This window comes from Branchiostoma belcheri, unplaced genomic scaffold (genome assembly GCF_001625305.1).
Source record: "Branchiostoma belcheri isolate BF01 breed outbred unplaced genomic scaffold, Haploidv18h27 scaffold9, whole genome shotgun sequence".
Taxonomy (NCBI): Eukaryota; Metazoa; Chordata; class Leptocardii; order Amphioxiformes; family Branchiostomatidae; genus Branchiostoma; species Branchiostoma belcheri.
The window spans coordinates 3,261,208-3,284,806 of record NW_017804575.1 but is presented as its reverse complement, the minus strand read 5'-3'; the positions used below and the strand labels follow the sequence as shown (position 1 = coordinate 3,284,806).

The window sequence follows — 23,599 nt, the reverse complement described above, 5'->3', positions numbered from 1 at the left end:
TATATATATATATATATATATATATATATTTCCATTTACAGGTGAACCACAACCAAGTGACGAGACTTCATCTCCCAATGACGGGTCTCCATCTCAAGGAAATTATTCTCCTCCTTGAGACGCTCAAGCTCTTGCCTTGCGGCGAGGCGCTCAGAATGGGTCTTACCAAACGATCCGGACATCTTTTAAGGACGAAATCTTGAACAACATACAATTTTCCATCCTCTCAAGCTTAAGAAAGGATGGAAAATTTGCCTTTTTCTGTTCTCCGAGTTCTATGGGGTTACTTTTGTCCACCTATTTGAAAACGGTCACAAAAGAACCTTGAAGGGCACAGGTCACCAACTTTGTAAAGAAAACAAGATAAGTGTGTTTTGAGAAAGGTGGAAAGTTAAGAGACCCAACGCATACTTGTCACCATGCTAAATCAAACAAGTGAAATTCCACAAGTGAGCAAGTGGAACTGTCTAATCTCCAAGCAGAACATATTTTTGTGTCCTTAGACTCATGTTTTGCCGTAGGGTTTTTTTATGGCAGATCCCACTGTAGATAAGGCATGGTCTGTGGCGGAAACTTTTGCCTTAGATCATCTACAGTAGCCTAGGATCTGCCATTTTAATACATTTTGTACCACACACGCACGACTACATAAAAATGTATGTATGAAGATAGTGGGAGATTTAGTAGAAAGACTACCTGGAAGTTGAGATCCAACCGCTGGTAGGTGGGATGAGGCAACAACCTGTCGTGACAAAACAAAGGTGAAAGGTCAGTGACCGTGAATAGTTTCCCCCAAGAAGGCCAGTAGTCTGTGCAACGCTAACTCTGCTGTCCGCGGCTTTAGTGGCCCCTCCTCTGGATGTTGGGCGGCGGCAACAGTGTTCTTGTCGCATGGTGGTACATGTGTACAACTTGGCAGCAGGCCAATGTAGGCTACTAAGCCTCTACCAGGCTTGAGGAGGCGGCTGGAAAGAGTAGAAATCGGCCAAAATAGAGAGATAAGCATGCCAAGGGAGTTTGTCCGTTGAGGCGGCGAACTGTTCTCTCAACGAGGCTAAAAGTAGGCCGATGTCATACCAGGGTCACACCAAGGACATTTGTGGTTGAGTCGTACAAGGATCATTATCACTATAATAACCCTCAATATATAATTATTAACCCTATCAGGGGCCAGGGTCACACCAAGGACATTTGTGGTTGAGTCGTACAAGGGTCATTATCACCATAATCAACCCCCAATATATAATTATTAGCCCCATCAGGGGCAAAGTAGGGGGGAGGAGTTGAGGCCCTGGCGGTGGGAGCCGTCATAAGACCACAGTAAATAAATTTTATGGATAGCATCCTCCCAAGACTCCAAATTTAATGCGATATTTTATGGATGGCATCCTCCCAAGACTCCAAATTTAATGCGATATTTTATGGATGGCATCCTCCCAAGACTCAAATCCAATGCGATAGCGCGAAAAAAAACAAGGCAGGCAAAACAAACAACAGTATTCCTAGATTTTCAAATTTTGGCATCATAAACCTTGCTAAGGTTACTATTACAACATTCATTTTGCCACTGAAATAACTTTGAAAAATATCATTGTACAGATGGTTTTGACTCAGAGGGAACATCACATATACACAGACACGTGTCACATACAGTATAAATACTCTGAAATACATCACTGCATCAAAGTAACAAAAATCAGAGCCTTGTCTTGTCTCCTCTTTTCATATTTAGGCCACAGCAAGTAATTTTTATGGATGACATCAGCGCGCGCATTGATTTTCGACAGATTTTGGAAAAAAAAAAGAAATTTTGTTACCTTCTGAAAGTGGTCACCGTGCCGAAAATGGGCAGAGATGTCTGTTGCCATGCCGGAATGTGGATGGCAAATAACTATGAAGAGAGGAGACAAGAAAATGCTCTGATTTCATGTTTTGTTTCTTACTTTGATGCAGTGATATGTGATGTTGGCTGTGTATATGTGATGTTCCCACTGAATCAAAACCATATGTACAATGATTGAGTCAAAATTTTGAAATGTGGGAACCTTTTTTTTCCACCCATGTTGTTTTTTTCACCCGCTCGCATTAGATGTATAGTCTGCGTAGGATGTCATCCATAAAATTTACTTGCTGTGGCCTTATCTCACACCCACATTCCGGCATGGAAACACACATCTTTGCCCATTTTCGGCATGTTGACCACTGTCAGAGGGCAACAAAATTTCTTGTTTTTCGAAATCAGGCGAAAATCAATGCGCGCGCCAATAAAAAAAATTACATGCTGTGGCCTAACCGTACCAGGCAGGGTATTCCACTGGAAAATGGCATGGGGGTGAGTATTTGTATTTATCTGTGATGAGACAACCCCCTCTCTTGCCAAAAAGAGACCAAAAGTCGTACAGCATGTCAAATTCCGCACACACCACAAAACGTGAACAACACTTGATAACAACCGGATTCAATTTGACTACAGGCAGGCCCATGTTAGAGGGTCTGCGTAAGTTGTCGACACTTTAAAAAAATTAGGAGGGCTGACAACGCTTAACGACGGTACATTCAGGAAGACCTGTAACGTACACATTTGCAAGTGCTAAACACTGCAACTCACTCTTAGAACATGGCTACCTTTCCTCAGTCAATCAGGGGCCCTCGGGATGCCAACAAAATCCTTGGGAGGGCGGGGCTGTACCAAATCCACATAAACTCGCTCCGCCCATCCTTTAACTAATACTTAATAGAAACCTTGTGAGTTGACGTTTTTGTAGTTAAATGCGTAGTTTTGAACAGTAAACGCTATTCGTCTGAATTCGAAGTTTGAACAAAGACCCACGAGTCGCTTGGTTATCGGATGCATCGATTTTCATACATGTATTTTCTAGTGTACTGTAAATGATTCCGATTTACGTTTCTTATACATAAGCTTAAGCCAACCTTTTTTTACCGATACTTCGGTGAGAAAAATCGGTGAGTAACGTTCACTACTACTATGTAACGTCCAGCAAACTAGCGTACTTGAAACTCTTCTGGCGCCTTGTTTTACAAGAAGTTCTAGTTACAAACTAGAATTCCGAAATTTCATACCTCCATGAAATATGATCTTGATATGTAAATGTAAATTTCTTCTTTAATTGTTCAAATGACCTCTGCATTAACATGATGTATGCATCGTGATGTACATGTATGTTAACTTTTGATTAACTTACAGATGTCCCAAGTATGACATTCTCATTATTCACCATTACGAAATCATAGAATTTTCACATTAATTATGCAAATTAGGTCATCATTTGCATAATTAGTATCTGTTGAAGTTCCGCCTGCCATAGGTTACATAGTATAATGTAAAACACTGTAATTATAGAATTTCCTCATTAATTATGCAAATAAAGTCCTCGTTTGCATAATTTACATTTAATTATGTACATCTCTCTCTCAGCTACCTACACACCAAAAATAATGAAAATATGTTGTTCCTGTCTGGACTTATTGGCTTTTAAACATTTCACCAGAAAGTGCCCTGCAGTTCCAGAACAAGCCGCTAGGGGGCCCAAACTCATGTGACTTCTTCCCAAGCACGAGAGCTACCTATCATCCAAATTTCATGACCCTAGCATGTCCAGATCGCGATATATCAAAACCGGAAGTTGCGCTGCAGTACCAAGGGAAGCCACTAGGGGGACCAAAATCTCATCATTTCCAGTTTTCGTCACACCCTACCAGTACACCAAGTATGAAACCAATCCATCCAGGCGTTCTTGAGTTATCTTGTTGACCAACAGACAGACGGACGGACGGACGGACAGATAAACGCAACTGAAAATATAACCTCCATGACACATTTCATGGAGGTAAATATTGACTTCATGAACTGCAGATGAATCGCATGTTTGTTAAAATAAATTTCTATTTCATTACAAAAACGATGTTATTCTTCGAGTCTTAGTACTCTATACATTCTTGTTGTCTTCGTATATGCATGGTGTGCTGGGGAGGGGGGGCGGTACGGACCAAAAATGTTCGCGAGGAGATGACTTCGCGACAAAAAGTTCTTCACGAGTATCGCGAAGTTAAATCCCTGACGAACAAAAATGCATTTACAGTACTTAATCATAAACTTATGGAAGTTGTTCAAAACTTAACTCACCTGAATCACAAGAGGGCACCCTAGTGGAAGAGGATAGACTCTCGTGCCTCGGCTCTGAACCGGTTTAACCGTTTAACAACTCGCAGCCTGAAGGGAAGACGTACGAGAAAAGAACATACGGTGCTGCGTAAGTCGGCAACAGACAAAGGGAAAATACTAGTACCTCGCCTGATCATGACAAGTCTGGTAGTACTAAAACTAAGGACGTTAATTTCTCGACAGTGACTGGTTTCGTCACTGCTCAATTTCTAGAGATTGAAATGAGATGCTAGCGATAGCGTAAACCAAAATGTTATCCTTCTGATATGTTTTTTTTTTGGTATTGAGGTCACTGGATTGTTCCTTTGTCTTTTGTAATTCGTAATCAGAGCGGGAAATCTGATAGTGGACCAGAAGACAATATGCCTCACTACGTGTATACATGTAGGCATTTGCATTGATGATGTTTTAAGGGAAATGAATTAGCTATATAATTCTATATGATGAAATAAATCAGCTGCATTCCATGATAAGACTAGTTCGTTGCATATGTAATCGGTAACGAAACATAGGCGGATATTGATTATGTAAATGAACACTTACTTTGCATAATCAATGACAAAATGTTATAATTCCACACTGGTAACTGCCTGGAATTGGGGTACTTGAAAGTTCGGTGAAGATGAGAAACATAAATGTATTCAAATAAGGACCTCATTTGCATAATTTATGAGGAAATGCTATAATGTCCTTTTTGTTGAGATAAGACTGCCTTCGGGTGGAGAATAAGATCAACTGATATAATTCATGCAAATGAGGATATCCTCTTTCTATATATTGTACTGGACAAGGCCCCAAACTGGGGCATCACGCCCAGGGTATTTGCATAATCAGAGGGAATAATCTATAATCTATAAATAATCATAAAGGTATGGGGTCGTGGAACTGTAGTTTACTATGACATGGTTTACGATGGCAAATTGAGACCCTACGTCCTTATGAAACGGCTGATTGTCGAGATCCCAACGTTGTAATGTTGGTCGTATAAGAATAGGGATTTTGACGGGTGTCAAAAAAGAACACAGGGTATAGGTATAGGGTGGGGCTCGATCGGGAACAGGCCTTGAGGGCCCTATCACATTCTTTGAACGAGAAGTTTACTATGCTATGACATGATTTACGACGGCAAATCGAGTTCGTACTGAGGACAGTTATGTTTGTGTCCTACAAGGATCACCTGTCCTTTGACGAATAGGTTGACCAAGAACATGTTGACGGCTCTAACATAGCCTCGTCGCTTAAAAAAACGAGAACGATTGTTATACAGATAGGGACAAGAATATGTAAATACTAAATGAACCCCAAACTCACTTTCAACGGCACACGGACTCAGCTGTTGTTGATCGACTGAGTATTGACCAGATGTCGAAAGCTGTAAAAAAAGTAGGCTTTGCAGGTACGAAGTCGGCAGTGTATCTATATAGACTTGCCAGCCGATGAACTGTGTGTGACAAACTGTACCAAGGACATCAGTATATGATATCTTTGGCTGTACGTACCTGTGTCACTTGTCGCCTTCAGCTAGGAATGTATAAATCACTCTGTCACGTAGCTGTCAGCCGCAGGGACCGTCTGTCCTCTGGCGGTCGTCAGTCAGCCGGACCGGCGCCTCGCGAGTCCTTGACATCGCTGATCCATAGTCATGCAGGTCTGTTGGTCGTCAGCCTCAGGGTTAGGTCCCTCCATGCTGCCCTGTCTTGTGTCAGGTCTTTCTTTCTGTCTGTCTTTCTTTCTCGTATCTGTCTATCTATCTATCTATCTAACTATCTATCTACCTAATAACTATCTATCTATCTATCTATCTATCTATCTATCTATCTATCTATCTATCTATCTATCTATCTATCTATCTATCTAACTATCTATCTACCTAATAACTATCTATCTATCTATCTATCTATCTATCTATCTATCTATCTATCTATCTATCTATCTATCTATCTATCTATCTATCTACCTATCTATCTATCTAATCTATCTATCTAATCTATCTATCAAATAACTATCTATCTATCTATCTATCCATCTATATCTATCTATATTATATGGTGGCTATCTAATTATCGGTACATATCTATATCTAATCCGTTTGTTATGAAATAAAGACTAAGCTTTAACTTCCAACGCTAACTACAAAGAATTGGGACTTACCCCAAATCTTCAATTGACTCCATCAACATTGTTCACGGAATGGACCCGTCTACTCTTGGAACGTGACGTAAGTCCCAATTAATGCTTATTAATGCTTTGTAGTTAGTGTTCGAAGTTAGAGCTTAGTCCTTATTTCATAATGGCTTGTACCAACTTTCATGCTAATTCGTTTGTATTGTTTCATGTAACCGCCAGGGGGCGCAGTGTGCCCATGAAAGGCAGCGGTATGTATTTCATCCATCGGGTTTAGGGGTGCGTTACCCTTCACAGGTTTATCGTCCGGTTGATTTTCCGTCTTGCGACAGTGGCAGAAAAGTGAAGCTCAAAAACTTAAATCTTAAAGTGACAGTATAGACTCAGCAACGTTTTGCACCTACAGATAAAGTTGCTGTGTCATTTTGTGTGAATACACTAGTAGCACAACACCATGTAGTTTCAAACTACGATGCTATACGTACTGGTTAGGTCAAAGGGTCATTAGGGTTCAATTTGGCCATTTCTTAGATGTCCTGTTGTGTTTTCGTCTCTCCTACTAAGAGCGTGAGTCAGCTATTCGGTATGTTGCCCTTTCACTTTCTAAGTTCGCATGTTTGTATAGTTACACAATGCGGTATTCCTCTAAAGCGACGGTCACAACCCGCCGTACGTGCTTCTGCGTGCTGTCTACGTGCAAAAACGTGGGCAAACGCAGGGCATCCGTGCGTGGTGAGTACCACCTCCGTACGGAATTCTACGGATTTGGGAGCACGCAGACACGCCGTAGAACTTTGAGTGCATGTAAAACTTTTTCTACGTGCGGTCTGCGGATTCACCACCCGTGCGTGCGAGTACGAGCGACGCGCGTGCCCCCTACGTGCCGTACGGAAGAAGCACGTGTGAGTACGGCCTCCTTACGGTAAAGTTGCAATCGCACAGATTGCACGCAACGGCTCACGGCCAGACTTGGCGTACAGACCACACTCTTACACATTGCGCAACCGTGCGAGTGACGTGCGAGTGACGTGCGTCGAGGCCTCTCCTTCCCCACGTTTTCAGAAAAAACGTAGCAGACGTAGACGGGGAGATAAATGCATGGATGTACAATGTACAATGTACTAGAAAGAAATTACAACAACAACAACAATAATAAAGAAAGGCTAACATCAGGTCTAAGGTATAAAATGATTTAAAAAAACTATATAAAGTGGTATCTAATAGCTTCTTCTCTCCCTTTGAAGCATTTCGAAACATACTTACATACTTAATTGATGACATCTATATTTATACATAATATGATATATTTAAAAGTGTCTTCTTTTGATAATGTTTTACATTTTTGTCGAGCTTAATTGGACTGAACAGTGATTTACGTTCGTTATCATATAATATACAGTCAAGCATAAAATGCGATTCATATTCAATACAAGAATTGTTACAGAATGTGCACAGTCTATCTTGTAACGGCGTACGGCTATGCCTGCCAGATTCTATGTGTTGGGGATGGTCGCTAATACGGAGTTTACACTCTAATCATCAACATATTATCTCTAATCATCAACTGTGTGCTTTTTCGCAAGATACGAGTTTGCCAACATGAATCAACGTCTTGCATGAGAAATTTCCCCTAAAGCCTCGGTGATGTGTTGTTTCATGGCGTTGGTCATGTCCACCATGTTCTGGACGTCCTCCCAGTTGTCATGTTGGTCCTGGGCGGTCGTGATGTCCTGTTCCTTCAGCCAAGACAGTATCGGCAGTACTCTGTCCGGCTGTAAGACGAAACATATACCGAGCTTATTATACATTCTACACCATGCTAACAGGCAGTTTAACTTTAACACTAAAAATATAACTTGTAAACAATTCTTTGTTTAGACCATGTTTTATGTGTTATATATGTCCAGCTGGTATTTTGTTTATGTCTAGTGGGCCTTCTACTTTGCCATATCGAAGGGAAATTGTTTCTGCATGTTTCTATAGCAATATGAAAACCATTGATATTTCAATGCTCATGTCATTGCACACATATGCGTGACTCAAGTGCCATTAAAAAAAGTTCAGGAGGTAGATTTTAAAATCTTTTGTACATGATACTTACGTGAATGTATCGTGTGGAACAGAGACGGACAAAGAAGTCATCGATTAAATCATAACGTCCGGAAGACAGGAGTACTGTATAACGGTACAGAAAAACTGTCAAAACTTGGTTGATAAAGGATTCGAACTCCTGTGCCAATTCTTGATATACTGTTATCTGCCAACGTTTGCGATGACATACCAAGGAAAGAATGAACAGGATAAAAGGACAGAATAAAAGTTACAAGATGCGTAAACAATAAATCTAATGAGATTCTTATCAATTATTCACATCATACAGCAATGTTGCTATCAAACCTAATGGCGGAATTTTAAGATAACAATACTCTGTGTTCGTCCCTACCTGGTACGTGTACCTGCCTTGAGCGGGTGCTCTGTCCGGACTGTCCGCCTGCCGGAGTAGCCTCCAGCTGCTGTACGTGTACCTGCCTTGAGCGGGTGCTCTGTCCGGAGTGTCCGCCTGCCGGAGTAGCCCCTGTCTGCTGTACGTGTACCTGCCTTGAGCGGGTGCTCTGTCCGGACTGTCCGCCTGCTGGAGTAGCCTCTGTCTGCTGTACGTGTACCTGCCTTGAGCGGGTGCTCTGTCCGGAGTGTCCGACTGCCGGAGTAGCCCCTGTCTGCTGTACGTGTACCTGCCTTGAGCGGGTGTTCTGTCCGGACTGTCCGCCTGCCGGAGTAGCCCCTGTCTGCTGTACGTGTACCTGCCTTGAGCGAGTGTTCTGTCCGGAGTGTCCGCCTGCCGGAGTAGCCCCTGTCTGCTGTACGTGTACCTGCCTTGAGCGAGTGTTCTGTGCGGAGTGTCCGCCTGCCGGAGTAGCCCCTGTCTGCTGTGCGGCTGCCCCAGCCGTGTCGCCCGCGGAGACCACGTCGTGAGCGCGGTTTGCCGTCGGTAGGCTTTGCGACTCCCTGCCGCACGCCACAGGCTCCCGCGAAAGTCGAGGTAGGATGATGTCCTTACCGACTCGTCCTCACGTATGCTATGGCTGCCAGCATTCCCAATAATACCGCGCAGCTTGTTCACGAAAAAGCTAGTCGGCAGTCCCTCCACGCCACTCCGCGGAAGTTGACACGCCAGGCGACAGTTGGGGCAGGTCAGCTTCCCCATTTTCGCTACCATGTTTTCCAGGCATGTCTTGCAGAACGTGTGCTGACATGGCAGGACTTTTGGGTGGAGGTAGTCTTCGAAGCAGATTTGGCACACCAGGAATTCTTCCTTGATTTGGCTCGCAACTCCAGACGCCATGTTCGAAGTACGTAGTACATAACAAGGCGGGTGAGGTCAGAGGTGACAACGTCGAAGTTCACTAGACAGTTAGCAACCACACCCCTTTGCAAGAGCCAGAAATATTCGGATGTGTTTTGTTACATATTCTCAGTACACAGTTTTGTCTTTTCTCTGTATACACAAATGGGCTAAATGATGTATAATGCTGACCGATGAAATTATTGATATCAGCTTGTGTGTGTGTGTGTGTGTGTGTGTGTGTGTGTGTGTAGGTGTGTGTGTGCGCGCGCGCGCGCCCGTAATATAAATATATCATGTAAATATATCATGTGAATAAATAGGTAAGCAGGCCATTCTACAGCAGACAATAGCTGCGTCATTTCGCTTCATCATATCTGCATGCATGTATGGATGACTTGTTGCAATGTTTCGTGTAACTGCTAGGAGGCACCCTTGAACCAGTGACAGGGCCACGGACGTTGACGTCAAACAAGCAGCAGTACGATGTATCGTAGGTAGACCACTTCAGGAAGTATCGTTGAAAATACTTAGTTCAATAGGACATAGAACACAAGACTTATCCTCCCAACACATCTGCAACTACCATATATTAATTTTATAATCGGTGAAAGTTTACACGAAGCCACCAGCCACACAATACCGCAACACCACGTTTGGTGCATAACTTGTTATAGGCTGAAATATTTCTTATGACAACCATAAGTACAGCAATATGCTTGCTACTGATTTATTCCACCTGGACAACTAATCAATATGTATCGTTTGTGTTTTTCTAATTCTTTTAAAGAGAGAACAAGGATGGAGCAGAAAGTCAAAAGGCACATTTATTGATACAAAATTGAGTCAGCAACATTCACTCCAAACACAATACTACTTTTTATTTAGCTTCTTGTATAGATTAAGAGTACAGTGGCTATTAGATGTGTTGTTACTAGTATATGATATAACGCAGTGTAGAAATGTATGGTATACAGAGTGGTATACAGTAGGTACGGTGTAGGATAGAATGACTAGTTGCCATATTATTTTTGCACATTTTACCTTATTTGTCGTAAACATATACAAAACTGCCCTTTTGCTCATGTTTACTGACATTTTTGTACGGTATGAGTGGTCATGGTTTACTCACATTTTGTCAGCAAAGTTTAAAATTGGACTTCACTGAATTCAGATAAGGTTGTGTTGCAGAATATATCATGGTTCTGACCTGCAAATGCCTTCGTCAATGCTGTATCTGTGGTACTGGGGAACTACAATAATCTTATGGATTAACGGGCATGATGTTACGACCAGCGTTCTAAGATAAAACGTTGCAGATAGAACTGTGTTAATTCTACGTGCTTTAATTTCCACTACAGAAAAATCTGTATTGACCAACAAAACGTAAACTAAATTGTTAGCCCCATTCACGAGGCATGATTGAATGCTTCCTGTGATAAGCACCAGATGATGCGGCATTGTGAATACAAAGTGAAATGTAAGCAAGTTCCAATCCACAACTATTTCAACGTACTTTAATCACCTGCCATAGCATGATAAATTTGTTTACACCCGCGAACAAAGAAGTTATCTTCTTTCACCTTAGGAACGGCTAACTCACGAACAGAATTACAGTTTTGGTCTGCTCCCTCGTCAAATACAATCAAAGAAGCGCTCTCCTTCTGAACGTAGCCTTCTTGGCTTTTGATAGTCTCGATAGTCTCTATGACGAAGTCCGGAATGTCTTCTAGACGGTTACCTTTAATATACACATGCCCTTCCCTGAATGCTTCACAGAATCCTGGCACCAGTTTTCCAGATACAAGATGCCCCACAAACTTGATTTTCCTGAGTGGCTTTGTTTTCTGAATTTCATCTTTGTGCTTTTTAAGTGTCTCAAGAATGCTATTGGCTTGCTCTTGGGTATATTTCACGTCGTAGTTGACAGGCAGATCAGACCTAGCCCCTTCGTGTTTCGCGGCTCTCTCAGACATATTGTGCCTGGAGAGTCTCTTGACGGCAGGGTTTGGAGCCGCGTCTTCTTCGTTCGTTTTCGCAGGTTGGAGTTTTGGAGTCTGTCGTGTTTGGCTCTTCCTTTGGTCAGTAGACGCGCTCGGAGGAAGGATTGGTTCCGGTTTTGGCAGTGGTTTTGGAGGCGGTGTCGGTTTGAAAGGCTGATGTAGCCCGCGCTTGCCTGCCGTGATGGCCCGAAGGTAGCTCCCCAGCGCCTCCTGGTGGACCGGGTTGTGCCGCTCGTCCCAGGAGAAGACGAAGCCCCGCCTGCCGTCCAGGTACGTGTCGTCAAACTGGGCGGCGATCTTGTGGTAGGCCCAGGTGGACAGGACGCTCGTGTCCTGCTCTCCGGCCTTGTACCTGTCATCTCCGCCGATCACTACAAGGACTCGTCCTACAACAATAAATGCCGTTTGTGAGAGTTGGGTAGAATTCGCATTCTCACTGTGAAGAGTCATTACAACATTCTGTACAACTTCACGGCTGTTATGGATTGGGCTTATTTTCTCTTACCGTGATACTTAAAATTATACAATTTGAGAGTGTTGACTTGTTTCACAGTCTTATAATATGTATGCTTACCCCTACCTGGCAGTCATTTGTACACGAAAACAATATGGTTGTATCGTACTACACCTACATACAGACCGATACTGTGTTCTAGATGAATCCCCCCCTCAGATTCACCAAAATAGATCAATTTCCATGAACAAACCGTATTGATACATGTATCACGTTAACCTTGTTTCTATGAACTGTGATATCTTAGCGGTGAAAATTAACATCACGCAATCTGTGGTATCGTATTCTGTTAAGAAACGTACCTTGTGCCGCCTCCAGTAGTGCCCTGTACAGTACAGCATATCCGATCCCGGCTTTTTCCTCGTTAATACTCAGACGTGACTCGTAGGCGTTCACTACGAACACCCCGCATAGGAGCTGCCGCCGCCACACTTCCTCACTCACCGCTTGTAACTGCGATAGTGGGAAGGTCTTTTGCTGTGGGACCACATGTACACCTATGTCTTTTGAGACACTTTCAAGCAGAGACACCACAGAATCTAAGGGATATGTACCATCGCAGTTAACTATCAAAGCCTCCTTGTCCATGTTGTCCATGACTGCGCTACACACAGACTTGGTAGCTTGACATGTTTCAGTGCTAGGCCGCGTCTCGCCTTACAGACGGTGCGTACATAGTTAGTGCGCATGTCGACTCTGCCACTCGCAAATTCTAAGTTTCACCCTGCAAACTGCGGTGGATTGTGCGCATGTTCAGTCCTTCGCCAAGTTAATGAAATACGACAGCAAACAAACGGCCTGTGGCTTTTGTCATTGAGGCCCGCAAGGGGTATTTGTATCGTTGTATCACGGACCGTAGTAGCAGTTCGGTTACACTTTTTGGCCTCCAACAGCAGGCTCTACGACTGCAGGCCTTTTTCGGGAGCCTTCATAAATTAACGCGCTTTCTTTCTGGAATATCACATTTTTTTGTACCGAGGTTGTTTTGCTGGCCTGGGCGCCTTGTAAAGGCTCACCAAACAGCCCAGACGTAGACCTCACAAAGTAGGAAAAACATTTTAAGTCTTACATCGTTTGCATATTTTTATCACCTATATCGCGGATGATACAAGTACGGCAAACAAAAAAGTGTTTATCCCTTTTATACACGGACGTCATACTTACATGTACACTCACAAAGTACCCAAACAATATATAATATGTGATTGGTGATAAATGGTAGTGCGTTTTTTTTGCCAATAACGTAATGTGATATCGTTATTTTTAATAGTTGTTACTAGTATATGATATAATAACACAGTGTAGAAATGTATGGTATACAGTAGGTACGGCGTAGAATAGAATGAGTAGTTGCCATATTATTTGTGCACATTTTACCTTATTTGTCGTTTCTCTATTGAGTGTAAACGAGTAAGTCACCAATAGTAATTATTGTTTAAAATAAGAAAGCACAATGCCCTGAAGTGAATACATGTACAAGCAAATTGCAACTACCAACGTTGACGCTGAAAGCCACAATTATAGAAAACGGCAACTTTTCTTTTAACGTTTAACAATATAACATGCCTAGTATTTATATACAGATTGCCCTTGTGTATACATAACGCCAGACGTGTACTACATATTTTTCTTCTGTATGATATGATTGGTAGCAGCTCATAACTAGCTAAACATATACAAAACTGCTCTTTTGCTCATGCTCATTGACACATCTGTACGATATGAATGGTCATGGTTTACTCACGTTTTGTCAGCAAAGTTTAAAAGTGGACATCACTGAATACAGATAAAGGTGTGTTGCAGAATATATGGCTCTAACCTGCACGTGCTGTATCTAGGTACAGGGGAACTACGTACAATTCAATCTTATGGATTAACGGGCATGATATTACGACCAGCGTTCTTAGTATCATACAAGGCAATACCAAGATAGGAACTTACAGTTAGAAGATTCTACGAGCTTTGATTTCCACTATAGAAAAATCTGTATTAACCAACAAAATGTAAACTTAATCGTTAGCCTGATTCTCATAAGGTATGATTGAATGCTTCCTGTGACAAGCACCAGATGAAACGGCATTGTGAATACAGAGTGAAATCTAAGCAAGTTCCCATTCACAACTATTTCAACGTACTTTAATCACCTGCCATAGCATGATAAATTTGTTTACACCCGCGAACAAAGAAGTTATCTTCTTTCACCTTAGGAACGGCTAACTCACGAACAGAATTACAGTTTTGGTCTGCTCCCTCGTCAAATACAATCAAAGAAGCGCTCTCCTTCTGAACGTAGCCTTCTTGGCTTTTGATAGTCTCGATAGTCTCTATGACGAAGTCCGGAATGTCTTCTAGACGGTTACCTTTAATATACACATGCCCTTCCCTGAATGCTTCACAGAATCCTGGCACCAGTTTTCCAGATACAAGATGCCCCACAAACTTGATTTTCCTGAGTGGCTTTGTTTTCTGAATTTCATCTTTGTGCTTTTTAAGTGTCTCAAGAATGCTATTGGCTTGCTCTTGGGTATATTTCACGTCGTAGTTGACAGGCAGATCAGACCTAGCCCCTTCGTGTTTCGCGGCTCTCTCAGACATATTGTGCCTGGAGAGTCTCTTGACGGCAGGGTTTGGAGCCGCGTCTTCTTCGTTCGTTTTCGCAGGTTGGAGTTTTGGAGTCTGTCGTGTTTGGCTCTTCCTTTGGTCAGTAGACGCGCTCGGAGGAAGGATTGGTTCCGGTTTTGGCAGTGGTTGTTGAGGCGGTGTCGGTGTGAAGGGCTTCTGTAGCCCGGGCTGGCCTGACGTGATGGCCCGAAGGTAGCTCCCCAGCGCCTCCAGGTGAACCGGGTTGTGCCGCTCGTCCCAGGAGAAGACGAAGCCCTGCCTGCCGTCCAGGTACGTGTCGTCAAACTGGGCGGCGATCTTGTGGTAGGCCCAGGTGGACAGGACGCTGTTGTCCTGCTCTCCGTCCTTGTACCTGTCATCTCCGCCGATCACAACAACGACTCGTCCTATATAGCAACAACAAACAACGTTCTTGGTAAGATTGGGAAAGGATAAAAAATGCTACAACAAAATGTCTTGGTAACTGAAAGTACGTGCATTCAATACAGAATGTTATGAATCACAAATGCCATGATGATTGTTGGCACAGGGTTATCAGACACGTTTAAAATTCAATAGTACGACCATAGTCAACGACATAACAACATAACAAGTACCGGCCACGCACACATAGTTACCCGTATGTAAAATTACAACAGGCTTGCAAGATCAAATATGAAATAGACTATTATTATAGAAAAAATTCATAATTGTATACTCTTATCAAGGTAAAGTGTCCTATATAAGCTATAAAAGCCGTGAATTTGTTTTAGATTTATCCTTTCACTTTCAATGAACAGGGTCTTTATAGAGACCCAAACATGGCCCCTTTTGGGATATATGGCTGCACATGACCGACGTTAATATGTTTCTCTTCACACTATTGTCATATTTACAGTTACGTAGTTACAGTTATGTATAATCCTACCCTCTGCCGCCACCAGTAGTGCACTGTACAGTACAGCATATCCGATCCCGGCTTTTTCCTCGTTAATACTCAGACGTGACTCGTAGGCGTTCACTACGAACACCCCGCACAGGAGCTGCCGCCGTCCGACTTCCTCACTCACCGCTTGTAACTCTGACACGCTACAGTATCGTTTCTCGATCCGAGTATTTCTATCGGAAGTGTTAGCACGTTTCAGCAAATCTTCCACGGAATCTAACGGGTACGTTTTGTCGCAGTTGATAAGTAAAACATCCATGGCAGACTGGTTCACCTCCATTGTTGTGCTGGTGAGAGTCTACGCTGAAGTGCTACTATCGCCCGGGCGCTAGGTGGGCCAGGTCACATGTTGTTCGAACACTTTAATAGAGTCGGAAACCAGACTTCATGAACGGGCACAAAATGAAGTGACGTTCGTTATCCGACACTTGTAAAACATGGATACGATTAGAATATTCATTCAAATTCCGGTTTCTATACGTGCACTAATGTTGACATTCCCATGTGTGTGTACATTTTTGTCTTTTATACCCATAACGTCTGGTTTGCCAGACTAATGTATGTGTAGCAAGGCGCAACGTTGGGTCCGTACGTGGGGCCCACTAGGTTTTGTGTCGAACGTTGAGGTTCGGCAGTTCCATTTTAATGAAAATAAGACCTGCGCAAAGTACGAGAGAATATAAAATTTAAACTGACCGGCCGGGAGTTTGAATTACATCACATCACATTGGTTTGTAGACATGATTTCCCTTCTTTCACTTTTTTTCCCTTTCTTTGGTGTATTTTCAACCCCGTGTCTGTAATCTTAACATGATCTTCTGATACTGAGATGCTATTGTTATTGGTTGTTGAGCCGGCTACTATGTCCTTGTAGCCAAGAGCTGAATTGTGAGGAGCTTACAGTTGTTGCGCTAAAGGTGACCTCAGTACGACCCCGGGTGTGACCATGAGACTGTAAGCTTTGTAATTGAACCAGTCACACCGGGAAGGTCCCCTAGTCTTTTTGATAAGTGTGGCGCGGCTCTCCTCAAACAGGGAGATTGGCACTGAACACTGCCAACTGATTTCCGCTCATAACAATATACCTAAACCACTTTAATGATATCGTATCAGCTACTTCTAATTTTTGCTTATACATTTCATAAGCCCATTTCTACCTTCACAGTGTGAAGCTATCAACCCTATATCAACGATCTCTGCCAATTTGTGTGAATGTAAGCCACGACTAAAGATCATCGGATGATATTAATTCCCTAGCCTGAACAACATACTCCCGTGCAGCCTAACCACTTTTTCCCAGAATGCGCCCAATCCTATAGCCTGGGTGCCATCCGATTTGTAACGGCTACCCCGCAAAAATTTTTTCGAGGTAGCCAGGATGGCACCCAGGCTACCCAATCCTTCCCAGTGTGAAAAAAAACAGGCACGTGGTCTGTGGAAAAGCGAAAACGTAGTTTATTCCATTATAGTGTTTTGCATGCTGTATTCTAAATGTAATAAGGCATAATAAAAAAAAAAATCCTCGGTATAGTCTGCGAAAACAAAACAAGCTTAAGTTGCTCTTGAAACATTATCTTTGGATAGAGACGTTACATTCCACCTCTGATCGAAATTCATAGAAATAAAACTAAACTAAAATATATTGTTGTACAGAAGCTTGATGCTACTGTACCTACCCACACTGGTCTATAATGTATATATATGTGTGTGTATGTATACATGTGTTTAAGTATATATCGGGCAAGTGGAACTGCCATTACTATTGGGTTAGATTCGTCGTTTCATATTTGACATGACATATGTTAATTTAGAGCTTGTTAAAGTTTAATTTTAATTTAACCGTTACATTTCACAAAAATAAAATAACATATGGATACATTCCGTATTATAGTCTTCACACTACACGGCATCAACACCATACAAAACCAATATTTGAATAAATGCTAGCAATAGCCACAAGTAGAACATGGTTCACTGCATCCCTTAATGGTTTGTGTACAGTTACAAACTTGAATCAACTTTATTGCTCGTTCCTTTCCGAATATACATAAGCAAGGGGGAGCACAACTGCATTACCCTGAATTGGGTACAATTTGTCACAGATCACATCAAACTTCTTTTTCTCACATAAACAGTGAAACACGGCATTCAATATTTTTTCAGCCCAATCAACTTAAATCTATTAATCCACAAGTGACGCCTACTCTAGAAATACAAATACAACAAAAGACAAACAATTGAGAGGCAGGGTTGAGGTCTGCGAAGCATCTTAAAATGTGCGAAAAGCAGGTGCTTCCTTGTCGCATTGCGCCACATTAGTTCTCGCTACTCTGTTCATCACTTTGGAAACTGAGAGCGGTCTGAACGGCAGACCGCATTCCGACTTTAAGCCTTGACTTCACTTCGCCCCAGAATTCCTTCAGTCCAGCAACGTCATATATGTCTTCATCTTCCAGCTTCTGAACTACCTCCTTCACCCTTTCCTCGCCCCAGTGGTGTTCCTCTGCGAGTTGGGAGATGAAGTCTCTGATAGACATGTGTGCAGCATCTATGTTATGAATACCAATGAACCTAATTAATGATATGACAATGCTACATGAATCACTTTTGAGAAAAAAAGTTGTATCTACTCAAGAAAGTAATCCATGGTTAATATTAAAGGCACATTTGGAACAGTATTTCATACTTTGGTCATCTAAAAATGTTACTGCAGAAACAAGCTCCAAGATGCATGAGTCCATTATTTTCTGTGTGGTACCCTACAAATGAGACAAGGGCCCTCTACTGGCTCTAGTAACCATTTTCCGTCAGAATTTTGGGAATTTTTGCTACGTGAGGATCAAAATACATTGGGTGGGACAGTGTGGTTTCAACTCACAATCTAGATAAATAACTAGAATATAATTGGCTTTGAAAAATCGGGTTTCCAAGCCCTAAAAACTGCATTGGATGCCTTTAAAACAACGCAATCACATATTCCTCTAAGCAGTTCTCACCTATGGTGGGTTCCGCGCGTTCTTTTGCGTACGTCTCACGCTGCTGCTGAACCCTGATGTATCCTTCCGCCGCAATCAGGGCCGTGTCCAGGACCTCCAGGACACTGACGGCCGACTCAGGGGATGTCTCAGTTTCAGTTAGAATATGGTTCACGAAAGCGTACGTTCTGTTTAAGATATAGCAAACAAAACCTTAAAAAACAAGAAATAGGAATAGAAACCGAAATGACACCCAATACTATGTTTAACCACCATTAATCGCAGAAATGAACGCTAACGTTAGATATATCAAACCATAGCTTACAGAAACAATTATGCCACCATCAAAATAACCAGGAACTGTCGTAACAAGAAACCCCGGTGTGATGACTTGCACCTAACCTATCTACGATAACTATTGGGAAGCCCATTAAGTCAAGTTAAAAGGTATGGCAGCGCCCACTTCTGTGGAGTTAAGGTTGGTTTCCTATCCCGCCTTCTTACTGTGCCGAGTCGTCACAATTCATATCGTATCAATTAATATCGTATTTGGTGGGGTCGTGTGGCGTAACGGCACAGTGCTCGACTCGGAACCAAGAGGTCCCGGGTTCGAGTCCTGGCATGCCACCGATCTTGTGCCCTTGGGAAAGTTCCTCACTTCGCTCAGGTGAAAATGAGTATAGTATCGTCCCCTGTGTTGGTGGCGGCATTAATACGAGGGCGCCGTCTCCACGTCTTGTGACTTCATGTTGGAATAGAAAAAAAATTATATCGTATTCGTATTGTATTTGTATAATCCCCCTTCGGCGTAACGAACGCGTACCTGTCTCTAGGACTTCCCATGGCTCCAGACATTTTGGCCATCAGTGACTCTCTCTTCTCCTTGTTGTCAAAGTCCGTCTTATTCACAAAAGCCAAGCCACCCACTGGACTGTATCCTGGAAATGGAAAATGGTGAAGACTTTACTGTAACAGTCTTACACCACGGTTATTCTTGTGTTTTTTTGCAAATAAATATAAAATGGGCAGGTTTTTTGACAGAAAATGTCCCCTCCCCAGAATAGGAAACTACATCAAATAGTAAAAGGATATGAAATGTATATTTATTTTTACCTTCACTCTTTAGGCTTTTCCTAATATCTTTCATTTTGTTGCTGTACTCTTTCGGGTCTTTGTGGCCCAGAATGCAGATAACGCCGTGCATCCTGTCCTGCAGTGGAATAGAGCCCGTCCTCAAGGCTTGACCAGCGGGGAGAGATTCTCTGTCGTCTTCCCTTCTCAGAATTACCTGGGACGGCCGGATTCTCCCTAATAAGCGTATTCATAAACCAAACAATAAGATATGCATTTTCTAGCAATACAAAAATCAAGGTTTAAATTCCAGAATTTTAACTTTGAAGTGAAGCATTCTATAACCGCTTGGCGGCCGTCATTAAAGCATGTGATAGAGGAACCTAGGAACGTGTAGTTTTTACGTTTACTAGATATTATATGACATCCGAACTTCAGCCACCACAAATGTCTTGTTTTTAAGTTGTGTTACATTGTATCTTTGTTATAACCAACGAGACTTACCGGAAAGGATGTTATCCAACTCTTGATGCATGGTTTCGTTCAAGTCGAAGAAACCTCTGGTGTCAAACAAGCGGAAGTTCTTATCTGTGAGGAATTCCTGGAGGATGACAGTCCCCTCCGTGGCATCCGACTGGGTAATGGCCGTGGTCTTTCCTGGTTATGGTCAGACAATTGTTAAACCATTTTGTTTCTACCTTTGTGCAATTTGTTGTGAGCTGAATATGTTTACACACAAGAAAACAAGCAAGAAACATTTTCTTTTAAATATGAGGGGAGAATGTAGACATGTGCATCATGAAACTATTCAACCTCGTAATTTTTTCGGCTTCCCTTTTTTTACCCTCCATGAAAATGGGGGTACTGTTTTTACTCCGTTTCATGTTTGGTCTGATATCTGAAGATCGGTGAGAAGGAACTGTACGATATTTGGCAGATTGATGGATGGGGCCTTGGAGATTGTGTAGGTTGACTTCGAGCCCCTGGTGATTGACCTTGGTACTGCAGTTTAATTTTTTTATTCTGTTGTTTTCGCGTTATGGACTGTTTGTGCGATATTAAGGTAGCATGTAGTTGTTATTACCATGGTTTAGTGGTTTAAATTTGGGTCCCCTAGCTGTTTGCGTTTGATATTTACAAAATGTTTAATGTTGGACTTTTTGTGTTGAATGTTTGGAAAATCTAGGGGATGGTTTGGTATGATTTTTGGTATGTGGGTAGTTGTTGAGTCTCTTTGTGTTTTGGAGTGCATTAGCAGGTTGTCGCATATTTTTATTGCTTGATTTAAAAGGATTTTCACTTTTTCACCCCTACTTCATAATAGGATGGTCTGTTTGACCCAAAAGTTGGGACAGAGTGTTTTTGTTTATACCTCCAGCTGGTAGGTCAGACCCAGGCAGCCCTATCTATTTTTACCCCTATAGAGTCTGCAGGAAAATAAATCTTGTTTGTCTGGTCTGCAGGTCATTTGTCTGGTCATTGACCTACATGTACAGGCAAATGTAGCCTGGGTACCATCCCCAGTAGTATATTCGCAAACTCTATAACAGTTTGACTCATAATATCTCTATTGAAATACACCAAAAGATTACAAAATAACAAGCTATTTCATGGAGGGATGATGTCTACGACTTCTCCTTGTTGTGATAGTGTTCACGCGAGATCGAACAAACACCCATGTTCTATCTATTATTTATTCTTTAATTGAGGCCCCTGGCAGACAAACAGAATACTATCGGTGTTTGGCAATCATCTCGCGTGGGAATGTTTCATTTGCAAAATTACAAAAATTCTTTCTTTTCATGCAGAGGGCTGTCTCTTTCATTCAAGATATTTCGGATACAATAATACGAGAAGTACGTAGTTTAGCTATGTACGTGTATTTGTCTCGTCTCAAAGACAGGGGAGGTAGGGACTCAACCGAAATTCCTATATTGTTTTGTAACAACAACAACAACAAGTTAGTCGTGTAGAATAAAATGGCGTGACTCAACTGAGCAAACACACTTTCCCTCGGGAGACACAATCAATTACGTGACCTCTATGGCACTGTCATAGTGATGTACGCTTGACTTACTCTCGACTCAACTGTTACAGGTGTCATTACCAAATAACAACAATGGGTCAGACGATTCCTAGCTGCCGCATGAAGCGTAAAGAATTCCCAGCTTTTGAAAAAAAAGTGAGGTAGCGGTACATGTACATAATGTATCACCTGTCGCGCTTTATCGTACAGTATTTCATCTTTTCTGCTGAAGCAATCGTTATAAAAGATTTTGGACAATGTGATCTGAGTCATAAATTACTTCTTGAATGGTGAATTCTTGGCGAAATCATTCACGTGTGTTTTTTGAAAGATGATATGGTAGGATCTATGAATGATTTGTCCAAAATACACCCAAAACAACATGCGACAACTATCTGAAGGTCGTTAATACGTGCCAACAGTGCATGCAAGGATGGCAAATAAATTTTCTGAACTACTGTGTTTTTCTGCGGGTCGATAAAAGAAAATATGTCACTCAAAGGAGCTGGTGTCTTGAAACACTCTACATGGTTACAGCAACGTAGTTATAATACTACTAAAGCAATGTTGTGTACATACCCAACAGGATCTTTTCGGCAATTTGAATGAAACTCGACTTCCCGCTGCCAGTGGGCCCGAACAGTGCTGAAAATTACAAATGTGAAGACATATTGATACGGTACAAGAATGTACATTGTTTTGCATTGATTGAATCCTAAGGTACAGTTCATAAATTAAACATAAACAAGAAAGAGTAAAGAATATTTCATATCATTTACACACACACACACACACACACACACACACACACACACACACACACACACACACACACACACACACACACACACACACACACACACACAGAGTTACATTATGAAAAATCGTTACCTATGTTGACGTGATCAAATCCCTGTTTGGCGATGTTAACTTTTGAGCCGACCGTGTAGCTTTCCAGCCCCTCTTTCAGCTTTCTCTGTTGTCCAGTCATCTTCCTAGTCAGCTCTTGTTGCTCCCTCCTCTCGCGTTCCTCTCTCTCCCTGCGATCTCTTTCGGCTCTTTCCTGTTGCCGCCGGGCCCGTTCGGTCTCTCGCCTTTCGTCATGCTCCCTCTCAACTTCGTCTTCAGCTTCCATGACTTCATCTTCGTCATACGTATCGTGCCACCTGTCCTGTTCCTAAATGTAAATAGCACAACGGTTTTTTTTACAAGCGTGGTGTGCGTGGGGGGTGGGGGATGGCTACTATAGCTAATAGTTAGGTAGGTGTGTGGCTGGATGGTAAATTGACACAAGTACTGCCAACGTGCTATGACATTTGTAGTATATGATGGAAATTACCACGGTACAATCAAAATTGAAACTGTGCTACCTCTGTTCTTGCACCGAAAAACGGTTTCAGCATTTTGCCTCGCAGTCAGCGCCGTGTTTCTCTGAAACTTGACAAAAACTTCCAGTATTAGGAATTTGACACAGTTTGATTCCAATCTTCACACTAATAAGCCAACATTGGGAACGACCATAATGGTTCAGTTTAACGCTTACAGTAGGTAGATAACAGTTCAGTAATGTGGGGCTTGTGTACGGACATACCTCTTACAATTACACAGAGCAAGAAATCCAGCTGCCCACGAATGTTTGCAAATGGCCGGTATGAGAATTTAGGAGAAGAACTGTACCTTTTTGACGAAAACCTCTCTCCTGAGACTGCTGGCCGTAATATGTTCGAATATCTGTTAACAAGAAAGCAACCAACCCATCATTCAAACTAACGCAGCGTCACGTTAACAACAGAAACGCATGCGCTTACTCATT

At 42.2% G+C, this 23,599-nt stretch overlaps 4 protein-coding genes and 1 long non-coding RNA gene across 5 annotated transcripts in view; all 5 read right to left on the bottom strand.

The window, feature by feature from the left end:
* LOC109487768 (pathogen-related protein-like) overlaps nt 1-886 on the bottom strand; it is a 3,978-nt gene extending 3,092 nt beyond the window's left edge. The window contains exon 1 of the mRNA XM_019791834.1: nt 697-886. The gene's annotated coding sequence lies outside the window, so the exon portion shown is untranslated. The remainder of the gene's footprint in view (nt 1-696) is intronic.
* Nucleotides 887-7,761: 6,875 nt separating this feature from the next.
* On the bottom strand, nt 7,762-8,798 carry LOC109487776. Its single transcript, XR_002141277.1, has 3 exons — nt 8,751-8,798; nt 8,409-8,482; nt 7,762-8,079 (listed from the first exon to the last, which is right to left on the bottom strand). It is a non-coding gene; the product is annotated as an uncharacterized LOC109487776 (long non-coding RNA).
* A 2,369-nt stretch (nt 8,799-11,167) lies between these two features.
* On the bottom strand, nt 11,168-12,818 carry LOC109487629. Its single transcript, XM_019791633.1, has 2 exons — nt 12,470-12,818; nt 11,168-12,039 (listed from the first exon to the last, which is right to left on the bottom strand). The coding sequence occupies exons 1-2, from the start codon at nt 12,762-12,764 to the stop codon at nt 11,168-11,170; spliced, it is 1,167 nt and encodes a 388-aa protein (XP_019647192.1). The 5' UTR covers nt 12,765-12,818.
* Nucleotides 12,819-14,303: 1,485 nt separating this feature from the next.
* LOC109487628 lies at nt 14,304-16,037 on the bottom strand. The gene is made up of 2 exons (XM_019791632.1): nt 15,697-16,037; nt 14,304-15,175 (listed from the first exon to the last, which is right to left on the bottom strand). Exons 1-2 carry the CDS (start codon nt 15,992-15,994, stop codon nt 14,304-14,306), a joined length of 1,170 nt encoding a protein of 389 aa, XP_019647191.1. The 5' UTR covers nt 15,995-16,037.
* Nucleotides 16,038-18,029: 1,992 nt separating this feature from the next.
* On the bottom strand, nt 18,030-23,546 carry LOC109487626. Its single transcript, XM_019791630.1, has 9 exons — nt 23,464-23,546; nt 23,157-23,223; nt 22,678-22,963; nt 22,366-22,431; nt 20,265-20,417; nt 19,803-19,997; nt 19,513-19,627; nt 18,711-18,877; nt 18,030-18,262 (listed from the first exon to the last, which is right to left on the bottom strand). Exons 2-9 carry the CDS (start codon nt 23,187-23,189, stop codon nt 18,030-18,032), a joined length of 1,248 nt encoding a protein of 415 aa, XP_019647189.1. The 5' UTR covers nt 23,190-23,223; nt 23,464-23,546.
* Between the last annotated feature and the right edge of the window lie 53 nt (nt 23,547-23,599).

Excerpts from the sequence above, each read along its gene's own strand:
- LOC109487629 (XM_019791633.1), bottom strand. The coding sequence starts at position 12,764 with ATGGACAACATGGACAAGGAGGCTTTGATAGTTAACTGCGATGGTACA. Across the intron at positions 12,040-12,469 it reads ACTACTGGAGGCGGCACAAG|GACGAGTCCTTGTAGTGATC; the intron begins GTACGTTTCTTA and ends TTATTGTTGTAG.
- LOC109487628 (XM_019791632.1), bottom strand. The coding sequence starts at position 15,994 with ATGGAGGTGAACCAGTCTGCCATGGATGTTTTACTTATCAACTGCGAC. Across the intron at positions 15,176-15,696 it reads ACTACTGGTGGCGGCAGAGG|GACGAGTCGTTGTTGTGATC; the intron begins GTAGGATTATAC and ends GTTGCTATATAG.
- LOC109487626 (XM_019791630.1), bottom strand. The coding sequence starts at position 23,189 with ATGCTGAAACCGTTTTTCGGTGCAAGAACAGAG. Across the intron at positions 22,432-22,677 it reads ATTTGATCACGTCAACATAG|CACTGTTCGGGCCCACTGGC; the intron begins GTAACGATTTTT and ends TGTAATTTTCAG. Across the intron at positions 18,878-19,512 it reads ATGGGAAGTCCTAGAGACAG|AACGTACGCTTTCGTGAACC; the intron begins GTACGCGTTCGT and ends TATCTTAAACAG.